This window comes from Leptonychotes weddellii, chromosome 7 (genome assembly GCF_054177405.1).
Source record: "Leptonychotes weddellii isolate Sample4059 chromosome 7, ASM5417740v2, whole genome shotgun sequence".
Lineage (NCBI taxonomy): Eukaryota > Metazoa > Chordata > Mammalia > Carnivora > Phocidae > Leptonychotes > Leptonychotes weddellii.
Genome location: NC_138375.1, coordinates 29,635,289 through 29,660,741, shown reverse-complemented (window position 1 = coordinate 29,660,741; position 25,453 = coordinate 29,635,289). Strand labels below are relative to the sequence as shown.

Below are 25,453 nucleotides of genomic sequence, written 5' to 3'. Positions count from 1 at the left end.
AAAATAAATAAATAACAACAACAATGAGAAGAGAGGTGGGGGAAAACTTCAGGAGGTGATAGATATGTTTATGGTCTTGATTGATGCGTACTTATCCCCAAACTCATCGGAGTTGTATACATTAAATTTGTATAGCTTTTTACATGTCAATCATACCTCTGTAAAGTAATTTAAAAAGTAAAAATATATTTAAAAAGAACACATTAGCCATTCTTCGTGGAAACATTCTTTAAAATTAAACATAATACAGTTGAAAAAAACTCCAAAGAATAGTATCTTTAATGAGATTTTAATCATTGTCGTTTTCACTAAGCTTTTGTTGAAATGTATTTATCAGTACCGGAAAAGTACAGTTATTATTTGTATATGAAAGCATATTTTAAATTCCACTTAAGCCCACTCATTTCATCTCCCACAGCTGCTTTTTTGTTTTGAAGAAAGATGAATAAGGAATAAATAGAAGGCCAATGTCTCAAATTGATGTACCTGTGTGGCCCCCTGAAAAATCCAAGCATGTATTCATATGCGAGAAAACTGTGCTGTCAAATACACAATCTCTCAATAGCTCAGCCATGAACGCACGCTTCCTACAAAAGAAAAGGGGGGAAAGGGGGCAAATTGCAGTTCTTGCGCTTGACACGCCCTAGAGAAAAGCCCCAGAGAGAAGAGGGGATTGTATTTGTGCTCAGACAAGAAGGCAGACGGTGCCCGTGAGGATAGCACAGTGGTTCTGACATTTCCGGGGTTCGGATCCCTGCATGTGGTGCTGGAGTCACAGGGGGAAGCCTGAGACGGCTGCTTGGGGTGGATAATTGCATCTGTCTTTTTCCATTCAAGGTCCCCTAAGCATTCAGCTTCCCTGAGCGAAGCCAACCTCTCTCATCTTACCTTTTTTCCTAATCCATCTGTACAGTGTGTTCTGGCCCATGGGTGGGGTCAATCATGTGTTAAAGAATCCTAGGGCTGAACGGAGGATTCGAGTTTCTCTGGTCTAAGCCTCTAATTTTCGGATTTAGAAAGTCAAGGTCCAGACAAGTGAGCAATGTGTCCAAGAACACACAGTCAGCTCTTGCACAGGTTCGTGTGCGTTGTTCATCCTGACTGCCATTTTACATAAGAAGAGAAGGCCTATTATCTGGATTCGGGTTTGGCAGAACCGGGCGCGGGGCGGGGGGCGCTGTGCTGGTGCCCGCAGCTGGGAGTTGGGGAGAGACGGTGCAGGGCCCGGAGAAGGAAGGGGCCTCCCCGGCGGGCAGAGTCGCCTCAAGCGCTCAGTTACGTGTGTTTGAACTCAGCCACAGCGGGCTGTGGGATTCCGCCCAGGGGCCCGGGAGCCTACGGGGTCCCCGCGGCGCAGGGCCCTGTGCTGGTGACAGTGACGTCCTGCCCTCGGCACCTGAGCGCGCCAGCCGCGCACTCGCTCATCGTCTGCTCCACGCCGTCCACTTCCACGCAGACGCGAAAGCCGCCTTCCTCGCACTCCGAGGCTTCTCTGCAGACACACCTGCCGCTCTGGGCTGGAAACATAAACGACGGAGGCTTAATGGCACGTGGTGGAGCGGGAAGAGTCCAGGCACATAACCTCCAAAATCACGATGCTCTACAGAGATCTCTAGAAGCGCCTGCCTCGGGGGCCGCAACCAGCCCCCCCTGGGAAAGCAGTAGGACCGGGAAAGTGAGGCATTTTGCTGCACTCCGAATAAGCAGGGTTTGAGGCTGGCCAGGCCGATTGGCCGGACCCACGTGGGCCAGCTCTCTCCAAGTCAAGGGCTCCCCAGTCCTCTCTCCTGCAGTCTAGGGAAGCCAGAAACTGAATATAAATCCCTCAACCCCTGACAGATAAGGAGACCTCAGCAAAGACCAAGTTGCTGCAAGGCTCAAACAAGGACAAAGAAAAGAATTCAATTCGCTTTGAGACACAGGGCATAAAACGCAAAAGGCCATATAGCCTGTAAAAATAAGCCAGAAATGAGTTGGGGAGGAATTCACTGTGTGCGCTGCAGGTGCTGGCCAGCCCACTGGTGACTGCCAATCCTAATGTGACCCAGTGGTTGGGGTTCAGTATGTCCTGGCTTGGGCCACGAACTGTCCCGGAGTGAGAGGAAAAGGGCCCGGCTGGTACAGGCCACAGGGAGGGCATGAGTTGCTGGCAGAGATCTCACAGATCACACAGTCCAGCTCCCAAACTTCCCCAGATGGGGAAACTGAGGGCAGTGACTTGGCTCCGGCCACGCAGGCTTTCCCCCTTAGTAGTGTAGCTAAAACTGAGAGGAAGGCCATGCAAGGGTGCTATTTAAGATCATCGTAAGTGCTACTGGGACGTAGTGCTGGCAAATCTCGAGCCACGAGCTGAAAAAGTAACTCCTTTTTCTATCGTCTTCAAATTCTTCTGAGTACTTCTAGGAGAAAGTGTCACCTTGGCACTGACAGGCTTTTAACACTCCCCTAACACTTGCTAAACTCCCTTTCTCAGGGCGCCTGGGTGGCTCAGTTGGTTAAGCGACTGCCTTCGGCTCAGGTCATGATCCTGGAGTCCCTGGATCGAGTCCCACATCGGGCTCCCTGCTCGGCGGGGAGTCTGCTTCGTCCTCTGACCCTATCCCCTCTCAGGTGTTCTCTCTCTCTCATTCTCTCTCTCTCTCAAATAAATAAAAATAAAATCTTTTAAACTCCCTTTCTCCCACAGAAGCAGTACCCCTCAAGCTGCCAGCCCCATCTGGCTAGACTCTACAACCTTATTTTGTTTCTTTACATGTATTTTTATAGTTACCTAATATTTATGGCACGCGATAGTTCCTTTTAAGAAAGTGATAAGAAAATGTCCTTTTTTAAAAATAGGTATTTTTATGTGAGTCTATTTTTTAAAATGAATACATAATCTGGATAATACAAGGAGCAAGAACCATGAAGGGGAAATGGGAAGCACCAGGGTTTGGGAGGACATTCAGACCATCGAGGATGGGTTTTTGTTCTCTTAGGTACTCGATCCCCCCGCCCCAGCTCCCCAGGGAAGGCTGTGGGCAAGGACAGTTCACTCTTGGACCAGCCTGAGACGTTCACATCCTCAGGGATCTGCTTGGATTTGCTGCTAAACTAGAACCCCCAGTTTTAAAAACCTCAGTACTACTACCTTCGCATTGTTATAGTTACAAGTATGAAATGCCCCTTACCATCACATTTTCCCCAGAGTGGGCAGGCACCACAGGCTTTCTCAGTGGGGACAGGCAGAGTGCAACTGTCCCTCCCAGCAAGGGTGTAATTTCTACCCTGACAGTGGACAACATGCATCTTGCAAACTGTCAGAGGCAGTATCCTTTTGCTTCTCTCATCTCGAGCACATACATCCAAGGAGGATCTGAAACAAATTTTTAAAATTACATTACTTAGAAGATTTTCAGTCTTCAAAATGGAGGATGAGAAGCGAAAGGAGAGGCTCTGAGCTCAGGGCCTCCGATGTTACCAGCCACAGCAAAAAGATGGAGCAGAAACTTCGATCTCCTTCATGCCTGGGGCTCACCCTCCTCAGATCTTCAAAATGAACGTATTTTGCTCCTATTTGCTCACAATTTTTACAAGCTTAGGTGTCTCGTGTTGCTCTAGTTTCATCTAGAGCAGATCAGATACAGCAAATTAGAAGAGAAGGCAAGGTCTGCTCAGGACACTGGTGGGTTGACAAGCAGGAAGGAGGCAGAAAATCAGCAAAGATCACACACTCAGAGACTGTAGTCTGTTGGGACTGTTGACTGCAGAAATTAGGTCCTCCCAGGCCAGCAGGCCTGTATGGCATTGTCCAACACTTGATGACCAAATCCTCAAGAGAAGATGAAATTGTATTTTTCAATGGGATTTATTTTTACAGTATAGTTATCAAAATCAGGATTTTTAATATTGATACAATACTACTATCTATTTCATAGACAATATTTGTCAACTGTTCCCTAAATGCCCTTTACATCTTTTTTTCCCTCTCCAAAGTCCAAGGATCACACACTCCATTCAGTTGCCATGTCTCTTTAATCTCCTTTAACCTGGACCAGTTCCTTAGTCTTTCATTGTCTCTCAAAAAACGAAAACAAAGTTAACATAATCAATGGGATTTTTTAAAGTATTGATGTTTACAAAGTAGTTTAGAAATATTTCTATAAAAATATATTACTTTTTTGTTTCTTAAGCATGCATGCTAAAATGGTGAGATTCGGCTTTTTGGAAAGGTCACTAATAAAAACAAACACCTTCCTGAATGTCGATAGATAAGGAAGGCATTACTGTAGTGAACGCTTAGACAACAAAGTATTTTTGTATGGTAGATGGAGTTTATATTTATTTTTATATATATTTAGCTCTAATATTTTCTTCAATACCAAGAGCTAAATTTACTTGGAGTTATTTACATCGCAAAAACAAATCCTTGTATCTTTCTTTTATCTGCTTATTTAAGCTTTAAATTGAACTACTCAGAACAGCTCAAAGGGCAGAGACCTGGCAAAGCCACCTTGTTATCAGTATCTGATAGAAAGCTCACACCACGTCTATAAACAGCAGGCTACAGATAAAGTAAATGAATCAGAAAAGTTGGAAAGAGGATGAAAGTGAATCAAAGTCAACAATGATTCATAAAAAAATACCACCACAGTCAGAACACCCTGGGTGGACGACCACTACAATTTACACTGTTGGGCTATATTTTTCTCGAAAGAAGTTACTTCTTGTAAGATACTGCCACAGGGGCGCCTGGGTGGCTCAGATGGTTAAGCGTCTGCCTTCGGCTCAGGTCATGATCCCGGGGTCCTGGGATCGAGCCCCGCATCGGGCTCCTGACTCGGCGGGGAGCTTGCTTCTCCCTCTCCCTGCCACTCCCCCTGCTTGGGTTCTCTCACCCTCTCTCTCTCTCAAATAAATAAATAAAAATCTTTTTTAAAAAAATATTTATGTTATTGGTAAGGTTTCCAGCCAATAGTAGGCTATCAGTAGTTAAGTTCTGGGGGGAGTCAAAAGCTGTATGTGGATTTTTGACTGTGTGAAGGGTTCGGCACCCCAACCCCCGTGTTGTTCAAGGGTCAACTGTAATTGGTCAGTAATCGTATGTTTTGATTCAAACTTAAAGATGACCAATAAATCTGGGGGCTTAGATCTCTCCCATTTGCCTCTCCAGATTCACTCTCCATTCTCCGCCCCACTGCCAGGAAGGCTGACACTATGAACCACTTCCTTATCCTCTAGCTTCAGGTGCATTTGATCAATGGCAGGAGACTGGAGGGATGTTTAGTGCCCTGGCTCACTCCAGGGCAGCGGAGGGGGGGGGGGGCGTTCTCTGAGGTTCCTAAAATGAGGGACTCAGCTCTTCCTCAGCTGCCATCTGCACAGTCTTCTCTGTCTCCAGCTTTGCATAAAAGCCCCTCTTGTCACTGCTTCAGGCCCCGGGCACGGATATGCACCCTGGCTGTTGGCAGTCAGGGACTACTGCCCCCTGGCGTGCAGTTTCCTTCCCTCTGCCCACATGTCTATAAATAGTCCCGCTAGGAAAGCTCCTCTTGTCCTAAGGCAGTCAGACTCCCTTGTCCCACTAGGACCATAACCCAGACATCTAGTACCTACTTCAGCTATCCACCTACAGCAGAGTGATTGCAAGCTGGGTGGCATTCTTATAATGCCCATCTCAAGACACAGCCATTTCGAGAATCGGAAAAGCAGCTACTTGTTATCTCTGTTGGAACACTGCATAAGAGTTTATATTTCAAGGGAATTTCAACCCTAATTTCCTCAAGCTCTAAATCCTCGAGTGACAGTGTTTTCATTTTGCCCCATTTCATGTATAAAACAAGCAGTGCCCGAGTCCTTCAGCCTTTCTCTAGACGGAATAGAACACTGCTTAACGCCGCTGGTTGCCAGGCCTGGGGTGACCCAGGCAAATAACAGACAGTAGATGGGCCAGGCTAAGACGCAAACAAAGATCCTTAACCCTTGGTCAGCAGCACCTTCGATCTAACAGAGAGACTAGCATCTATTGACACACTTTTTTTTATCTTGAATAAAATAAAACAAATAAAAATAAAATATAAAAATAATAAAATAAAATAAAAATTTTTAAAAAAGCAAAAGCAGAGCTTACCCACATTCATAGGGCATTTTACAAACACATCTTGAATTCTGCAGTTTCTCCCAGCGCTGACATTCGGGCACTGCTGGTGGCAAAGGGGCCTCTGAAAGAAAAGGATAAGGGAGATGCAGTCATTCGAAGAGCTTCTTTATGGTAAACAAGATGTTATTTTAATTGTTGAACCAGGTTCTGTAATATTCTCAACTGCCACAAATTTGTACAGTTGAAAAACAAAGCTGTAAAGCATTTTACGGGAGACAGAGCATTCCTAGGAGTACCCTACAAATAATTTCATTGTTACCATTTCTTGAGCATTTCCTATTGTGTGAGCATTGACTATTGTGATATTTAATCCTCCTTAACAGATGCCCACTTCAGAGTTAAAGACATTAAGGGTCAAGGGCACCTGGGTGGTTCAGTCGGTTAAGCGTCTGCCTTCGGTTCAGGTCACAATTCCGGGGTCCTGGGATCGAGCCCCACGTCAAACTCCCTCCTCAGCGGGGAGCCTGCTTCTCCCTCTCCCTCCGCCTGCCGCTCCCCCTGCTTGTGCTCTCTCTGTGTCAAATAAATAAATAGAAATCTTAAAAAAAAAAAAAAAAGAAACAAACAAAGGGTCAGAAAAGCTAAGAAATTGGTGCTAGTTCACATGTTTAACAGATTGGCCAAGCCAGGATTTAAGTCCATGTTTGTCTCAACTCAAGGCCAGGGGAGAAGGCTCCCTTTCATTAAGAAATTGCGATTTATAAACTGTTGTCTGGACTGCATTTTACCCACTCTGTCTATAGTGGGACAGAAAGCAACATAATGTGATCTATACATGGAGAACTCCCTAGTACCCCAAGATGTATAATAACCTCTCACATGTAAATGTCTAATTGGTTTCCCTTCAATAGTGAGTCAATATCTAGAGGTATTTACATTTAATAAAATCCTTTCCATGGCTTTGTGCTTTCTACAAACTGATCAAAGTCAACCATCATTCCAATTTTGACAGGAAAACACCTTGGTCCAGCTTACAAGAGCTTGATTTGACGGCCATCTCCTCAGCTATCCCTGATTACAAGGTGAATAGCCTAAAATATCCTGCTATTTCCACTGCCTGCCAGCTTCATGACAATGGAATTCAGTGGCATATACTTTCCCATCATAAAACTAGTTCTATGTTGGATATATCTATAAAGGTAATTTATCTGAGGAGCATATTTTTATGGATGCACAAACTGTGCAATACTTCCTCACTTTGGAAAACTTAAGAGCTTTAGACATGACAGTAAAATCTCATGAACAATTCATAACTTGTAAAAAATGGCAGCAATGTAAAGCATAGCCTGCCATGTCCAGCCACATCTGTAATGAGTACTCATTCTTTAAACACTTCCCTTTAAAAGGCTATTATCCTAAATGCAATGTAGTATTCTGAATTGGATCCTAGACCATTAAATGGATATAGTAGAAAAAATAAAATCTGTAGTTTAGTCAACAGTATTATACTAATATTAAATGTCTTAATTAACCCACTAAATTATGTCAAGTTATATGAGATGTTAATATTTTGAGAACATGGTGAAGGGTATACAAAAACTGTATTTGCACCTTTTCTGAAATCTAATATTGTTCCAAAATAAAATGTTTTTTAAGATGGTGTTCTCCAGGGAGCACCTGGGTGGCTTAGTCGGTTAAGTGACCAACTCTTGATTTCGGATCAGGTCATGATCTCAGAGTCATGAGATCCAGCCCCACCTTGGGCCACCACACTTAGCAGATTCCATCCCTCACACTCTCCCTCTGCCCCTCCCTCACTGAACAACAACAAAAAGATGGTGTTATCTAGATCAGTGCTTCTCAACCAGTGGCAATTCGGCAATGTCTAGAGACATTTTTGGTTATCATAACCAGGGGTGAGGGGGTGCTACAGGCATCTAGTAGGTGAAGACCAGGCATGCTGCTAAATATCTGACAATGCACAGGTCAGGCTCCCACAACAAAGAATTACCAGGGTCAAAATTCCAACAGTGTTGGGGATGAGAAAGTCTAATCTAAATGTACCAAAACTAAAGTTCAATGATAAAGTCATATAAATGAGTTCTGCATTACGCTTAGAAGTTTATTTGCTAGAGGCAGGGGAGAGGGGAGAGGGAATGCAAAGAAGGTGGTCAAAGGGTACAAAATTCCAGTTATAAGACAGATGGGTACTGGGGATGTAAAGTGCAACACAGAGACTATGGTTAACACTGCTCTATGATATACGGGTAGGCTGTTGGGAGAGTGGATCCTGCGAGTTCTCACCACAAGGAGAAATTTTCTTTTTTTTTTAATTGTATTTTAGCGAGATGATGGATGTCAACTAGACCTACTGTGGTAATCATTCCACAATAGATATAAATCAAACCATCAGTGATGTACACCTTGAACTTCTACAGTGATGTATGTCAATTATTTCTCAATAAAACTAGAAAATATATATATATATTTTTTTAAAGATTTTATTTATTTATTTGAGAGAGAGAGAGCACAAGATGGGGTAGCGGGAGAGGGAGAAGCAGACTCCCTGCCGAGCAGGGAGCCCGATGTGGGACTTGATCCAGGGACTCCAGGATCATGACCTGAGCCGAACGCAGTTGCTTAACCAACTGAGCCACCCAGGCGCCCCGAAAAAATATTTTTTAAACTTTATTTACTAATCATTCATAAGAATGAAATTCTAGAGGGCGCCTGGGTGGCTCAGTCGTTAAGCGTCTGCCTTCGGCTCAGGTCATGATCCCAGGGTCCTGGGATCGAGCCCCGCATCGGACTCCCTGCTCCGCGGGAAGCCTGCTTCTCCCTTTCCCACTCCCCCTGCTTGTGTTCCCTCTCTCGCTGTGTCTCTCTGTCAAATAAATAAATAAAATCTTTAAAAAAAAAAAAAAGAAAGAACATATAGCTTGGTTATGTTCATATATCTTTACGTCAAGACTACATATTGATGGAGGGAGGGAGAAATGAGTGGTTAGTGTTTAATGAGCACGGAGTGTCAGTTTGGGAAGATGAGAAAGCTCTGGAGATGGATGCTGATGATGGTTGCACAATAATGGGAATGTACTTAATGCACTGAACTGTACATTGACAAATGGCTAAAATGGTAAATGTTATGTTATGTCTGTTTTACTGCAATAAAAATAAAAAGACTAACTACTGATAGCAGTTATTTTAAAACGTCAGCCTTGGAGGCTGACAAACCTGGAGTTTTCTATTTGTGATAGGCTTATTTTAAGGGAAGTTACTATTCTTATTCATCATGTCTTCTGAAAAACACGCAGGCCTGAAAAATATCCTTAACTGAAACTTTAATAGAATTTGCTACTGAGTAGGAGAAAATTCATACCGAATTGTGCTACAAAATGACTGGAGCAGACATTTTAGAAAGACAAGTATGTAATATCTCCTTTGGAATGAAAGAGCAACCTCAGCAAGTGTACATTGTTCTCTTTAATTTTAGAATTCCTGGTACAGGTCCATTACTTCAAATATCCCTGATAAATTCATATTGATGTGTCAGTGCCGTAGAAAACAAAGCACTTGTCTCTGCTGTGGACCTCTGACAGCTAATGGGCACATGGGCACCAGCATGGCGGGCACCCGGCTGGCCCTGCTGCCTCCTGATGACAATTAATGTCTATGTTTAACACCACAGCCCACGTCCACCTTCAGCTGCAGAGGATTCTGTACAGCCTGCCCTCTCTTTAGCTGTGACCATCGAATTCACCTGACGGTATCACTCACAGAATCTAGTACTTCATCCTCACCATAAAAGGCAAATTTTAGCATTGGATTAAAGTCATTCACCAGAAAAATAAGAATACCATACAAAATGGAATGTAAATGCGTTTTCCTTCCTTCCTGTTTCTTAATTGTCACAAACATGTGTTTTCCATTTATTTTTTAAAATGCAAACAAAGAAGAAACAGGAGGTGATTTTAAAAATAAATCCATCCTACCTTAAATACCTCTAAAAAGAAATGGTTTGGCTTTCTAAACCTCTTCTCACCGTAGCTTCTTAAAAGATCATTTTAATTTGCTTGGTGTTCAAAATACTGAATTTTTGGATTTCCACTATTAAGAACATCCGTACAAACCACAACACTTTGCTTTCAATAACTTCTGCTTTGCAGTGTTAAGTGTAAATGCTTCTAAATTTTCTATTTCAATAATGCTAATAAACTCTCTGAAAGCCCAGGAGTGAAACATAGATTTTTTTATAAATCTTCAACTCAACTCTGTACTTAATAAAAGTACATTCCAAAAATCTGGAGAAAACCAGAAATTATTTTTTAAAAATCCTTTATTTTCTTAGCACCAAAACTTATCTAATCTTCGGTAAGAAGGATTTAAGTTAGTTTCAGAATCACATGAGTCTACCTGTGCCATGTGAAAAAGAGTCTGTTATCCAGTCTACGAACTGACCTTCTTGTAGAGGGGCAGGGATGGAGGGAATGACTCGCAGTTATGTCCATTCAGTGCCATAAAGGACTGTCACAAGGACCCTCACTCACCTGAGTGCAGGTGTCCTTGGACAGACCTATGAGCTACTCACCTTTTTGCACACACTGAACACTCTTCATATCAGGACTCCACTTAAGGCTGGATCCACAGAGAAATGCTGAAGGACCTTCTAAGGACATGCCACGTGAACAGGAAATGGTCACCTTCTCACCAACTCCATAGAACGGTTTGCGGGGATGACTCTGTATGCCATCCATCAGTGCAGGTAGAACGCAGGCAATTTCTAAAGGTAAAAGAAAACAGAATACAAGGGTCATTGCTTTCCTAAGCCATCTTTTTTTTTTAATGATAGCTTTGAATAGTGCTAATACACATGCTCTGCTTTTTTCACATTAGAGGACAAAGAGCTTCGAAGAGGTAAGTTCACTCCTGGGATACCCTGAAAGACATGTCCCACAGTGCCTGGCATGTAATTAACCAGTGAAAGACTGAAGACCAAAACAGTTCCCATCCTCCACCCCTACCCTCAAAGCAACGTGCCCACTTAAAATGAACCAGACTTATAAACAGAGTCCTAAAGCCCAGGCTGCTGTGTACCACGATTTTCACAGCTGCCACTTATCTCTTGGGTCTGGTGAAGTCCCACCAAAATTTTCCCAAAAGCACTATTCATCTGCATATCATTAACATATATCCAATTAGATATTTTTACTATCTGAAAGTTTTAAAGAACCACCTTTAACCTTACAACCATACAAGTATTAGTCTTTGGTTTTCCATCTCTAGTCTTTCTCACTCGATTACATTCATTAGCTCAAATCTTCTACTTGAGAAAACAGCAAAAGAGAAATATGAGAAACATGCATAGTTATGGGACGCAAGTCATAATTTATGATTTAAAAAAAAATCTTGGCAATCTCTCTAATGGACTTTGGACAATATTCTACAAAATCCTGCTCTGGGGCGCCTGGGTGGCTCAGTTGGTTAAGCGACTGCCTTCGGCTCAGGTCATGATCCTGGAGTCCCTGGATCGAGTCCCGCATCGGGCTCCCTGCTCGGCGGGGAGTCTGCTCCTCCCTCTGACCCTCCCCCCTCTCATGTGCTCTCTCTCATTCTCTCTCTCTCAAATAAATAAATAAAATCTTTAAAAAAAAAAAATCCTGCTCTGTTTCTTTACCATTTCCATCAGAAACTCCATTCATTCATTAATTCAAAAACAACATCTATTGAGTGCCTATATTTAGCCAATTATGTTGTGTGCTGCTGGGGATGTAACAGATACAAGTCTACAACATTTGGTAATGCCTTTCTCCTTGAGGTATCTGTAGTTTGAAAAAAAAAAAAAAGCTGAAAGACTGCTAAACTAAGGAGGAACTGCAGCTCAGAGGCTGAAAAGCTGGTAGTTTTTAACAATCTTATAGGGCTAAGGGATCAAGAGTTAGAGTCTACTCCCATCACAAAGGAGGAACCTAGGGAGAAAACCCAGACTTTCTATTGGGATCCCTTAATGGCCACACCCTAGAAATAAAGGTAAATAAGACATAAAACAGCCTCACTGCTTGCCAGAAACAAAATCAAATCTTTTCTATAGGAAGAGAAGAACATCACCCAAAACCTCAAATGATTCCTTTATTTTTTTACACATAAAGTCTGTCATTTAATCAAAACTAATCTAACATTCAAAAGGACAAGAATTAAACAAACTCCCCAAAAAAGACAATAGAAACAGATCCACAGCAGGTCCAGATATTGGGATTAACAGCAACAGACCTTGAAATAACTGTGATTAACATGTTGGGAAAAAATTAAATAACAAGGTGCAGAATTTCAACAGAGAATAAGAAAGTATAGAAAAGTGGACAAATTAAATATCTAGAATTGGAAAATGAAATTAAGAACACAACAGTTCTTAAAAACGGATCATATACAACCGTATAGAGACTTAATAAACTGGAAGGTAGATCAATAGAAAGTATGTAGAATGAAACAGAGAGGGCGACTGGGTGGCTCAGTCCATTAAGTGTCTGCCTTCAGCTCAAGTCATGATCCCAGGGTCCTGGGATGGAGCCGCATGCTTCTCCCTCTCCCTCTACCTCTCCCCCTGCTTGTGCTCTCTCTTTCTCACCCGCTATCTCTCAAATAAATAAAAAATAAAATCTAAAAAAATCATTTAGAATGGAACAAAGAGTGGAGAAAAATGATGTAAAACAAAGAAAAGAATGTAGGTAATATATACAGTCTAAAAAATACATCATTTGTGTCTCACAAGGAGAAATGAGCAAGAATGGGACAGAGTCAATGAGGACACAATAGTCAAGAATTTCCTAAAATTGACAAAAGACATTAAAGCCAGATTCAAGAAGTGCTTCGAATATCAACCACGGTAAAGACAAAGAAAGTCACACCTAGGCACATCACAGTGGAGGTGCTTCTGAGACCCAAGCACTGGGGAAAAAAGGAAATTCTCAAAAGTAGCTGGACATAAGATTTTCAAACCAGAAACAGTAAGATTCAGAGTAAATGTCTCACTAGAAAACAGTGAAGTCAAAAGGGAAGGAATAAAATCTTTAAAGGCCTTAAGTAAAATAACTGCTAACCTAGAATTCCTTACCCAATAAAAATATCCTTCAAAAACAAAGATAAAATAAAGACATTTTTTTTTAAAAGATTTTATTTATTTATTTGACAGAGAGAGACACAGTGAGAAAGGGAACACAAGCAGGGGGAGTGGGAGAAGGAGAAGCAGGCTTCCCGCTGAGCAGGGAGCCCGATGTGGGGCTCGATCCCAGGACCCTGGGATCATGACCTGAGCCGAAGGCAGACGCTTAACGACTGAGCCACCCAGGCGCCCCCATTTTTTTTTTTTAATAAAGACATTTTAAGATGAACAAAGACTGGGACCATTTCTTATCAGTAGATTCACAATAAAGGAAAAAAGCTCTTCAAGCACAAGCATCTCATTAAACATTTTGAAGAACTAACTTTTGGCTTTATCACTCCGAGGTAGGAAATGTTTATATTCTATTTCAGTAATTTCTGCTCAAGGACTCCAGGAGTGAGAGACAGACAGAGACAAAGACAAAGAGGAAGAGGAGAGGTTCTACAGATCAAAAAGAAGAAGACAAACAGAAAATAGGGGCCAAAAGTTGAACAGTCACTTCATCAAAGAGGATATGCAAATGGCCAATAAACATGAAAACAGGCATGACATCATAGTCACCAGAAAAAAATACAAATTAAAAAATAAGCTATTGCTACACACTCACCAGTACAGCTAAAATTTTTAAAAGAATGATGATGTCAAGTGTTGGTGAGGATACAGAGCTATCTTGGCTTCCCAGGTTCTGGTAGGGATGTGAGTTGGTACAACCATTTAGAAGACTGGTAGCATCTACTAAGTCTAAATGTGTATACACCCTATGATTCAAAATTTCACTAGGAGATATATACCCAAGAGAAAAAAAATGTACATGTGTACACTAGGGCTTTTTTCACATCGCATAGACCAACTGATAGAGGAAAAATATATCTCTACAGCTCTATCCATCCGCCGAACCAACTTACACTGCAGTATGAGTGAGATGGAAGGCCAACAGTAGCGTTAGCTTGGTTAGCAGAAGCACGTACTCAGGTGCCTACATCTGAACAGAACAGGACCCAAAGCATTTGAAGAAGTACACTGATGACGGTACATCCCTAGAAACTGAGTTATAGAGGATGTTCTGAAGGTCTGCGCCAGACCTGAGCTCCCTGACCTATTCTAATTTGCACCAGAAACTTTAAAATTGCAGTAAAATGTGCCTCCCCTAACAGGAGCACTATCAGCTAGAGAGCGCCGAGGGCTTTTTCAAGACACAACTGAAACCTGGACAGGATCATATGAGCCTCTCAGGAAAGGGAGGTCAAGATACGGGCCACACAGTGAGCAGAGGTTCATCTTGATTCATTCTCTTCCCCATGATTCTCTCATTTTAAGTTATACACTACAGCCAAGCCCACTCACTCTGACAGTGCATTTCCCCAACAAGCCACTGTAAATCGTCTCCGCATCTGGCTACAGGGTCTCCAATAAGAGAGTATCCTTCATTGCAAGTATATACTATGTTTTTCCCAACAGGAAACATCGCACCTTCATCCTAAACAGAAATGAAAGAGAGACAGAGAGAAAAAAGTATGTCCATTGTGCATTAACAGAATGTTTCTTTAGATATATTTGGCCTATCAATCATGCCTTCTTTGAATCATCAGGCAAACTAAGTTCAAATAACTAATTTAGAAAATTATCTATAAAAACATTTTTCCCTGTACGGTCCTAATCAACAACACTTGTAATTGAAATAAAGCCATTAACGCTACTCTACTATAATTTATTGATTGTCCCCAAGATACCAAGCACTGTCGTAAGCACTTATTAAAATTACTTTAGCGGACACTGCCCACATCACTGTTTTCCCCCATGTTTCAGGAAAAGACAGTTTGTTTTTGGATTTTGGAAAGGTACTTGTCAGTCAATTCTTCACACTAAGATGTTATGGACTCTTCATTGGCAATACTGCCTAATAAAAGCCAGTAGGAACAGACAGAAATATTCAGATCCTATCAGCGTGTGCATGAAAGTTTAAGTTTCTCATTGATGACGTTTAGAGGAAGCAGAACGCTGATCTTCTCCCATTCCACCCTCCAACCCCTACCCTGTCTGGGAAGTGCTGCTGGGACTGGGCCAGATTCAAGCACATGGTGTTGGCCTGTGATCCCAGGAGGTGAGCTTTCACAGTGAAGCAAGGAAGAATTTGAAGTCTAAGACCTAAGGATGTGATCATGCTCTTCTGGGGTTTCTCTTAGTTCCTTTCCTCATCTTTTAGGAATGACCCCAAGGGGAGGGTTGGAAGCTGGACCTGTTCTGCTCCAGGTATTAGAACAAAATCCCATGGTGCCTTTTTCTCTTCACTGTCAGTCCTAGCCCAGGCTGGCTCCATCATGGGAGTTGGTAGGAAACAGAGGGCCCAAGTTAATACCGAGGTTTGAAGAAAATGGGGAAGGACACTTGATTTGTTATGGTGCTAGTCTCTAGGCCTCCCTTTGCCTTGCAAAGGGGACTGCTATATGGGGAAGTTGAACTCAACAGTGCCCAAACTTAACTCTGTATCAGAACAACTAGTAGCAATTAAAAGTTGGGCGGGGGGACGACCTGGGTGGCTCAGTTGGTTAAGTGACTGACTTCACCTCATGTCATGATCTCAGGGTCCTGGGATGGAGCCCCATTACATCAAGCTCCCTGCTCAGTGGGGAGTCTGATTCTCCCTGTCCCTGTGTGCCCCCCCCCAACTCATGCCCTCTCACTCTCTCTCTCAAATAAATAAGTAAAAACTTAAAAAAAAAAAAAAAACACAACTCTCAGGCTCTACCCTAAATATACAGAATGAGAAAAAAATGGAAGATAAGGGACAAGCAGCAATCTCTATTGTTAAGTTCCCTGGGTGATGCAGCCCATCTGTGGGGCAGTGTTCAGAGCCCCTGGCTCCTTACAGGACACACATGCACTGGAGTTTGGGACAACAGTTCACGATTTGCTGAACCACACAAGTTTGCTTGGCCTTGTTCTCCAAGCCTATGTTTCCTTCAGGAATTTTATCGATTGTGGTAACTGTATTGGGACATATGAGTGTTAGAGAGGCTGGTTCATTCCCCTATCTCTCTCTCTCTCTCTCTACACACACACACACACACACACACACACACCTCTTCCATTTCCATTACCTACATTTGGGGAAACTTCAGTGAAATGTCAGTGAGTGTATGTTTAAGGGCCTGGAATTTGAAAGGCAAATCCTTGTGGAGAAAGAAAGACTGGCAGCACTGAGAGGGTCCTGATGGACAGTATCTCTTATGTGAGCCAGAAAGACACTTCACTGCTTGGGGCCAAAGCCTCATCATAACAAGCAGTGAGAAGAACATGAATTAATATGGCCCCAAAGCCAAAAAAATGCCCTAGAATGACAAGTGGCAGATGACTTGTGTTCCTTCCTGAACGAGAAAATTGCTCAAAGTATAATGACCCATATCTCACCAACACTGGCAAAATGTCTTACTGGCTTCTGGAATAAACCCAATATTTCATCCCAAACCTCATGTTTATGAAAAAAATTTTTAAAGACATTTTTCAGTGGCAAGAATAAAGTTCTCTTTGTTGAAGAACTTGCTTATGGATTCCTATTTTAGTGTTCAAAATGGAAATGTTCAGCAGCCCTCTGGCATGATTACATTTCTAATTGGGCAGCAGTACTGATTTACCTGACCACAGAAGATCTACTGCCTTCTGCAGAATTCTAATCACCTTGGGCCAAAGAAGAAAAGTCACAAACCACTAAACTAAAATGCACATATAAACTATTTTTAGCTCTGTTTCATCATGGAAGAAGGAAATAGATTATGACATCAGTAGAGAGAGAGAACTTGGAGCAAAGGGTATATATGTAAAGGAAAATAATATATCTTCCATAACCAACTTGAACAAATCCATCTTTCAAGGCAGGAGGTGATGGACAGAATTCTTTTGGAGCCAAAGACAAAGGAAAACAATGTGGTTCAAGCAATCTGAAAGGAAAAGGAAACAAAACATAATTAATGTGATGGATTTCCACAGAATAATAAATATTTTGCAGCACAGTGAGTTTTTCATTTACATCTGAAGGGACTCCATTCACATAAATACGTGGATGTGACTGCCATTCTCAGAATCGCTATCTGATCATATCCTGTACTAGAAAACTCAAATATAAACTCAAGCTTCCAAAAAATAGCTAGTAAGTCAGTAGTATGAAGAACAAAAAGAAAGAGAAGAAAATAGAAGTCACTGGACAACACACCTACTTTATGTGATTTCTAGAGGTCACCTGTCTCAGACCTACTTTTTCTCCTGCTGTCTGCTTCTGAAATGCCTTTAACACAGAATTAATTCTGTATTAAAAATAAGGCAATAACACCGATCCTGCAAGAGAAGTAACACAAAAATAGTAACGAGCTTTGATTGAGCGTTTATTATGTGCTAGGTACCTTGGCAGTCGCTCTACAAATGTGCATTATCTCTACTCACATTCACCGTAGCCCTAAGAGGTATGTGAAAAAAACAGTGGCTCAGAAAGTTTGAATGACTTGGCCAAGGTTATAAAGTAATAAATATCAAGGCTGCATTCACATTGTAGTCAGTTAGGATCCTAAAGTCATGCTCTTTCTACCTCCCACAAGGCCATCTCTAGACGAAGCTCCTGATAATAGTCACAGTGATATCCAACATTAAACAATAGTTTTCAGTAGTTCCCCCAAAACTAGCATAGCATGCCAGCAGTATTACCCCCACTCCAGAGATTTGAAATCTGAGGGAAAACATGACAAATGGCCTTTGAGTGTTGCCTCCTCCTCAGCTGAGTTCCTTATACGCTTGCCATATTCTGAGGAAACTCACAAGTGTGAAGTCTTGGTTGTAATTTTCCTCTTTGTATGGAACAGGAGGAGATTTCCCCTCTAAGCACCAAGAAGAGCGAGAATTCCTTCAATGCCTTCCTTAGGATGCTCCTTTCCCTCCAGCTTTCTGTCTAGAGGCAGGGGAAATATGGCAACTCTGGCAGAGGGCTTCTCCAATGGAGACCCTCATCTTTTCCTCCTACCATAATTCCATATGCTCACCAGCCTCCTGGTCATGAGATATTCATTATTGTTGGATTATGAAGCACCAAATACCTAGGAAAAAGGCATCGCACCTCCCTATGCTTCTACCAGATACCTAACTATCTTACAGCTTTCTTCAACTCACATGACCTTCCAATTATCTTACTAGAATGTTTTGCCAATCCCTGATCAAAAGAGGTTAGTAAAGACAGTGTAAAACAGTAAGGTGTGGCCTGAAGAATTCTGACCGATGGGTATAATTCATCAACTAAGCATTTTGAGATAGCTTTTGCAAGGTCCTGGCAAATGAGAAGTTGGTGTCAGACAGCTGGGCTAATCAGTCTTGATATTAGCCATCTCCAGCATCTGGCTTTATGCTTACTCCTGAATGAATGAATGAATGAATGAATGAATGAAGAGGATTGGTATATCTGAAAAGTAATACAACTATTAATGAATGCTTACTATGTGCCAGGCACTGTGCTGATCACTTTCTGTGCTGAATCTCATTTAATTCTGACAACACCCTACCATTGTTTTACCTTCTATGATTATACTAATTTTAGAGGTGTGGCAAGTAACTTGCCCACGGTCACCCAGCAAGTAGGTGGCGGATCTGCTTGATGCCAAAGCTGCTCAGATCTCCTTGGCCAGATGGCCTCCCAGTTACCCAGCCTTTTGTAACATCTGTGTCAGGAAAACTTGAAACACACAAGTGCTAGTTGGCCACACATGTCTTCCTCCGTCAAGTGACCCCACTGCTAAAGGCAAAGTAGTCACTGATAAAAATCGCCATTTAACTTCTAAATCTTTGAATAGCGGCAATTGCGCATCCCACGCTTACTGCCGAGGGCACTGCGTTCTATGCAATTGCCAGGAGGTCCGGCCGCTATTACCGCAAATGCTCCAGCTCCTCATGCTCGCATGGGCTGCTTTCCGATGGTTCTCCAATACAGGATCGCCCACCCTCACTGGGCAGTGGGTTATTGCATTCTCGTCTCCTTGTTTTCTTCCCTTGAACACAGGGGCCCCAAGAGGACCAGCAACTCCAGCCCCCATCCACTCCTCCTGTAAGATAAGAGAGAGCTGGTTCAGAAAGCCTCGGAGAGGAAGATTTCAGAGTTTAGTGCTGAGCTTCCCGCTCAGGTGGTTCCTGGGGGAGGGGACGGTCTGGGCACCCACTCCCTTCACTCGGTTCAGGAGGTCTTCTACAATGACCAGAATGTCTCTGCACCCCGACTAGGTTTGTCCAGGTTAAGGCTGCATTAACGAGCTTCTTGCAATAATATCTTAAATTTGTTTATTATTTTGCAACTGTTTCAGAGCACTTTTACAGACATTCTACCGTTCATTTAATTCTCTCCAGAATGAATCGAGATGGGCAGGAGGTCTGTGACCATTCTCAGTTGATAGGTGTGGAATCTAAGACAAGGTGGTTGAACGTCATGCCCAGTGCCCTAATGGCTGCCAAGAGCCACGTCCAGACAGCAACATGGCCTTACCGCGGAGTCCAGGCTCCTCTCGTTACAGCAGTTCCTATTGTGAACCTTTCTATTGTAAAAGCAGTGATGGAGCATGAGAACATAATCTACTGGGTATTCCCTACTCCTGACCCCAGAGCTGGCACTATTAAATGAGGAAGTGCCTAAGCAGGAGAAATGCATCTGCCTCCTGTCCACATCCCTCAGTCCACAGGCACTTGCTCAGCCCAGGCTGGCCACCTTCCAACTCAGGGCCGATTCACCACTAACAGTGCTTTTACAATTTCCCCCCATCATATTCCTTGGGGGAGGCAAGAGAGAACTTGCACTATAGTCTAAGAACTTGGCTTTCCTAGTTAGAAACTGATCTCAGAAACCATGCCGCGGAAGCATTACTTCCTGATGATAGATATGTTTACCGCTCCTTAGCTATTTCTACTGTGTGACCCACTCCTCAGTATCACACACACCAAAACTAAACTAATTTTGTAATATTTTCCCATGAGCTTCCTTATGCTTTCTTCCATAATTAGAAATTGAGCTAATAAAGTAGTCCCCTGAGCATATTAACAGGGCGTAATAATAGCTTGATATATTATGATTGTTACCCCAACCCCTACCAGCAGGGGGAGCTTCCATTTTCTCAAATAACAGGACATCCAAGCCACAAAGAAATGAAATCAAAGTGGTGGAATTTCAATTGACCAGACAGGCCACTTGGGAAGAGAATGGGAGGCAAGGATGCCTTCTTGATGCTTGTCTATAAGCAACCATAGTTTAGTCATGTAGTCATTCATTCATCAAACATTTATTAAGTGACTTCTATGAATCAAGCCCTGTGGGCTCTGGGATAAAAAAAGCAATCATCGTTCTGACCTTAAGAAATGAGCTTCCTAGAGGAGAGAGACATAAATAAATACAAAATTGTCTCGTACGTTGTCTACTCATAAAGTCAACCTCACATAGTTCTGTACTAAGGTACTTAAAGTACCAAGCATTCAGTTGGGCACATTCAGGAGATGTTCAAAAGCATTTGTGAATAATTGATTGATGGAACATAACATAAAATAAAAAGAGATATTTCAAAGAGCTTACCATCAGAAAGGTTAAGCTATGCATACACCAGCTCCACAGACCTATGTTATGACAAAACTTTAATGAGATGACTATGGAAGGACAGAGGTGTATTAGGCATTAATCCATTCCAGTGGAGGGCATGGTGGGTCTGTTAATTAAGACAGGAAAACAGAGGGGTTCCTGGGTGGCTCAGTCGTTGAGTGTCCAACTCTTAATTTCAGCTCAGGTCATGATCACATGGTCGTAAGATCGAGCCCTGCGTCCCTCAGGCTCCATGCTCAGCAGGGAGTCTGGCTTGAGATTTTCTCTCTCTTCTTCTCCCGCCCCTCCCCCTCCTTGCATGCACACTCTCTCTCTCAAATAAATAAATAAATCTTAAAAAAAAAAAAAAAGACAGGAAAACAGAGACAACAGAGGGCCTTGACCCAGTAGCTTGAACCCAGAAGTGAAATAGGAAGGGAGACACTAAATTAAAATGCCCATACACAAAGAAGCACAATGTCAAGGGCCAGACGGAAAGAGTGATTCCCTTTTCATGGTGTCCAGCACAACCAGCAAAAATTCAGCACACTGACCTGCATCATTCCCTACGAGGACTCCTTGCTCACAAGCCACACCAAATGTATATGGTTTGCAGTGGCACTGACATTGAGTCCCCTCAACTGTGGCAATGCCACCATTTTGACAAGGTCGGCAATGGCAGGGGTCAAATTCATCCAGATATTCCTCAAGCGCTTGCCTCAGGTATAGCCTTTTCACGGAGGCACAGGGTACTTCTTTTACCAGCTCATACAAAGGTGTCAGCTATACAGATAAAGACATCATGGTCAATAATCAGGGTTTTAGGCAAGAACACTTCTGGCATTTAGGATCAATCCCCATTAAAATAAAATGAAAAGCCACTCATGTGAATTCCAATTGTTTCTTGTTCAAACAAAAAGAAAGCAATTCACTTTCTTTGCAAGGCAAAAGGAAAAATAGGAATAAATAAGGAAGAAGTATTTTGCATAAAATTTTTCAAAACCAACAGGACATCCATTTTCCAGTTATTGAAAGATTATTTTGAAGGCAGTACATTTCCACCCTTGCAGAGGACAGAAGAAAAGGAAATACACTTAAATTACAGTGAAGAAGCAAGTGCAAATAAATTTACAATTAAATACCCTGACTCTAAGAGACTTAACATGTCTCTTAATGGAGACCGTGACTATTTTTCCCTGAAGAAGTTTAAAACAGATAGACAGGGCAACCCTCTCGGGTCCCCTCCCTCTTTGGGAGCTTTGCATTCTATCATTCAATAAGCTTTACTCTCGCTCAATAAACCTTGTTTTGCTGCCCCCCAAAAAATAAAATATAAATAATAAAAATAAAACAGATAGACATTATTGTTCTGTGTTGAATACGTCTAGTGAAAAGCAACTTGGAGACCCTAGATGTGCTGGCTAAGCTTTAACAATCTGCTCTCCTAAGAGCAAAAATGCTCTGATTTGTAGCATTTGCCAGTTTCCGCAGTATAAGAACTCTCCCCATGGCCAATCTCAGGCTGCCACTGGAATGCCAATGACCTTGGAGTTGGGAAGATATAGGCACCACTGGCTCTTGTGAAGGTCTGAGTTGGTGGCAGCACATCACTGCAAGGATGAGGATAACTCAAAAACTCAGCCACATCTCCCTCCATCTCGGCCCGAGCTCTCTTACACCGCATTATGAAAGAACAGACTGCATGGCCTTGCGTGGACATACACTGATAGTGAGTTAGCACAGCTACCTATGATAGTTACAATCTGATGTGGAGAAGAGCAGAGGTGAGAATGAGAAGGAATGTCTGTTTCTCCCTAATCAACAATTTCGAATTTTTCAAGATTTGTTATGGGGCTCTGGTATTGAAAATAGGTCATTGTGAATATCGATGGTGGCACTTTAGGATAAGACCTGCTGGGAAAACTACCCTCCTCCCTTCACCCTTATTCCGAGGCAAGTGGGTGCATGTGGTGTTAGGAGGGTACTCAAGGAGCTATTGTGATTTGGTGGGTTGTAAAATGTATCCAAGTTTCACCTGGGACATTGCTTGATTCCCATGACAGTGAACAGATCAGAGAATCAGTTCTGCTACAGCATTTGTTTTGAAAATGTGAGTTTGTTGCATTGAGACGGATGTATTAGGGAACACTATGATCGTATCGCAAATTTTGTGTGTTCTTATGTACAATTTCATCCACAAGAAAAACCAGGTGAAACCAGAAAAGTGGACACAACCCAAGATAGGATTGCACAAAACGCACACATACAAACACACACTTCAGACATCATCAGGGTCACTGCCTGTACTAACCTTCACCCATCCACATCTGGGGCTACAGCTGTCTGTCCTCTGGTAGCTCTCCTTCTAACGCTTCACAATCATTCAGAAGCTCCAACCCTCCCATCACCCAGCAAGCTTCAAGTCTTTTTCTAGGAATTGTGCCACCTTAATGTAGTAGATGCATTTCTTAACAATTTAACACATAGAAACCCATGCTATTGTTTTTACTGATGTCTGTCTTTTTTTTTTTTTTTAATGAGTTATCACAGATAAGTTTTTGAGTTTGGTGTCTTTAACCCCATTTTCCCCATAAGTCAGGTGGTCTTTACTGTGCAATTCTGCCTAGTTCTCGGATTTTTAGAAGCACATATGTTGCATTATAAAAGAACTGACTGTGTCAATAAAACATCCTAAAATTTGGCCAGACAAATTTGTTCTATCTTAATGTACACGTCTCCAAGAGCCTGTATGTCATGGCCAGAGGAAGAAAGGTAATCTGATGGGACAGTAGACAAGCCTAAATGCTTTCCTCTTGCAAGAATCTATAATTCTCTGAATAAGAGACCAAGGAAAACATAATCAAATTTTGGTCAAAAGCTTAATATGCAAATTTCGTTATTAATTTCTCTTGGTATTTACAAGACATTTAACCTTTACAATTGAATTATGGACATAGAAGATAATGAAGCTTCTGTTTATTATTATGTATGCATTCATTTCACTATACAAAACATAATTGGGATACAGAAAATGCTAATCACAGCTATCTCTGTTTAACCACCTTGATTTAATCTCATTTTCCCAGTGCAAAGAAACATGCCTGCTTTGTGCTGCTTTCAACAGAGCAGGACATACCTTTTGTTTTATGACTTGGGGAAGACCAGTCACAGATTCTGCCCAGGAAGAATATCGCTGTTTGTTTCCAGCAGGATTGTCCAGCTCCAGGAAACTGAGACCAGACACGAAGCCTGAACCTCCCCCCCTGACAAACGGGTCCCCTCGCAGCACGTTGAGCTGAGTTCCTACACAAGGAGAAATCAAATCAAGTAAGTCAGGATGCACAAACGAAACGAAAAGGAGAATATGAAAGTGAAAAGTCTATCAAGCACTAAAACACAACCCATCCAACTTTATGACGTTCGGGAAAAGGAAGAACTATAGCGACAGTAAAAAGATCAGTGATTGTCAGCAGTGGTGGGTGAGAGAAATAAATAGGTGGAGCACGGAGGATTTTTAGAGCAGTGAAAATGCACTGTATGATCCTATATGGTGGATACATAGCATTAGACATCCGTCCAAACCCACAGAATGTACAACACCAAGGCTGAACTTGAACGTAAACTGTGGACTGTGGGTGATCATGATGTGTCAATGCAGGTTCATCAATTGGAACAAACATTCCACTATGGTGGGGAATGCTGATCGTGGGGAGGCCTCAGTTTCTGACAGGAGTATATGGAAACCCTGTCCTTTTTGCTCAATTGTGCTGTAAACCTAAAACTACTCTTTAAAAAAATGTCTATTAAAAGAAAAGAGAAGGGACGCTTGGCTGGCTCAGTCGGTGGAGCATCCAACTCTTGGTTCCGGCTGAGGTCATGATCTCAGCGTTGTGGGATCAAGCCCCGCATTAAGCTCGGGATTCTCTGGCTCCCTTGCCCTCCGCCCCTCCCCCTGCTTGCGCATGCACAGGAACACACATGCTCGTTCTCTCTCTCTCAAATAAATAAATAAAATCTTTTAAAAAATAAAATCTTAAAAAAAAGAAAACCACAATCATTACCTGAAAGTAGATGATTTTAGGGAATTATTGTTCATATTCTTAATGTTCTTGGTATAATAAGAGCATTACGTTATATAGGAGACTGTATTCCTTCTTAGAAAATATATGCATAAATTTTGGGATGAAGCATCATGAAATTTACTTCCAAATGGTTCAAGTACAATTATAAATATTTTAAATATATAATATTTATATATTGTTGAATAATCCACATTATAAATATTATATGTCCATTATATACAGGAAAATGTCATAATAATCGTTACATAGAGGAGGTGGGTATATGGGTATTAATTACTATGTTCTTTCTGTTTGTTTGAAAATTTTCATAATAAAATGGGGGGAGTTCATTGCATCTGGAATACTAACAATAAGCAAAAAAGCTATTAATTAACAGGCATACGTTAACACATGAAGAGTGTTCTAAGCAGTGAATATTAATTGAATTCTTTTCCGCATTTATGTGCCCTATAATTTCAGAAATCTTTTTGTCTCCATTTGTGGTTGATTTTTACACTGGTCATGATTGGAAATTCCTCTCTTGCAGACCAGATTTGGGGTGATTTTCAGTT

At 42.0% G+C, this 25,453-nt stretch overlaps 1 protein-coding gene across 2 annotated transcripts in view; it reads right to left on the bottom strand.

Annotated features, from left to right (window-relative positions):
• Window positions 1-273: 273 nt before the first annotated feature.
• The window catches only part of C7 (complement C7), a 51,867-nt gene continuing 26,687 nt past the window's right edge, over window positions 274-25,453 (bottom strand). The window contains exons 10-18 of one of the 2 annotated variants that reach the window (XM_081826066.1): window positions 23,957-24,123; window positions 21,375-21,603; window positions 19,138-19,309; window positions 17,083-17,170; window positions 14,580-14,712; window positions 10,668-10,859; window positions 6,110-6,200; window positions 3,171-3,355; window positions 274-1,517 (exon numbers count right to left, since the gene is read on the bottom strand). In XM_081826066.1, the coding sequence (XP_081682192.1) occupies window positions 1,336-1,517; window positions 3,171-3,355; window positions 6,110-6,200; window positions 10,668-10,859; window positions 14,580-14,712; window positions 17,083-17,170; window positions 19,138-19,309; window positions 21,375-21,603; window positions 23,957-24,123 (1,439 nt within the window). In that variant the 3' untranslated portion in view covers window positions 274-1,335. Of the gene's footprint in view, window positions 1,518-3,170; window positions 3,812-6,109; window positions 6,201-10,667; window positions 10,860-14,579; window positions 14,713-17,082; window positions 17,171-19,137; window positions 19,310-21,374; window positions 21,604-23,956; window positions 24,124-25,453 lie in introns of those variants that run through there. The other variant, XM_081826067.1, reaches the window with a different exon arrangement.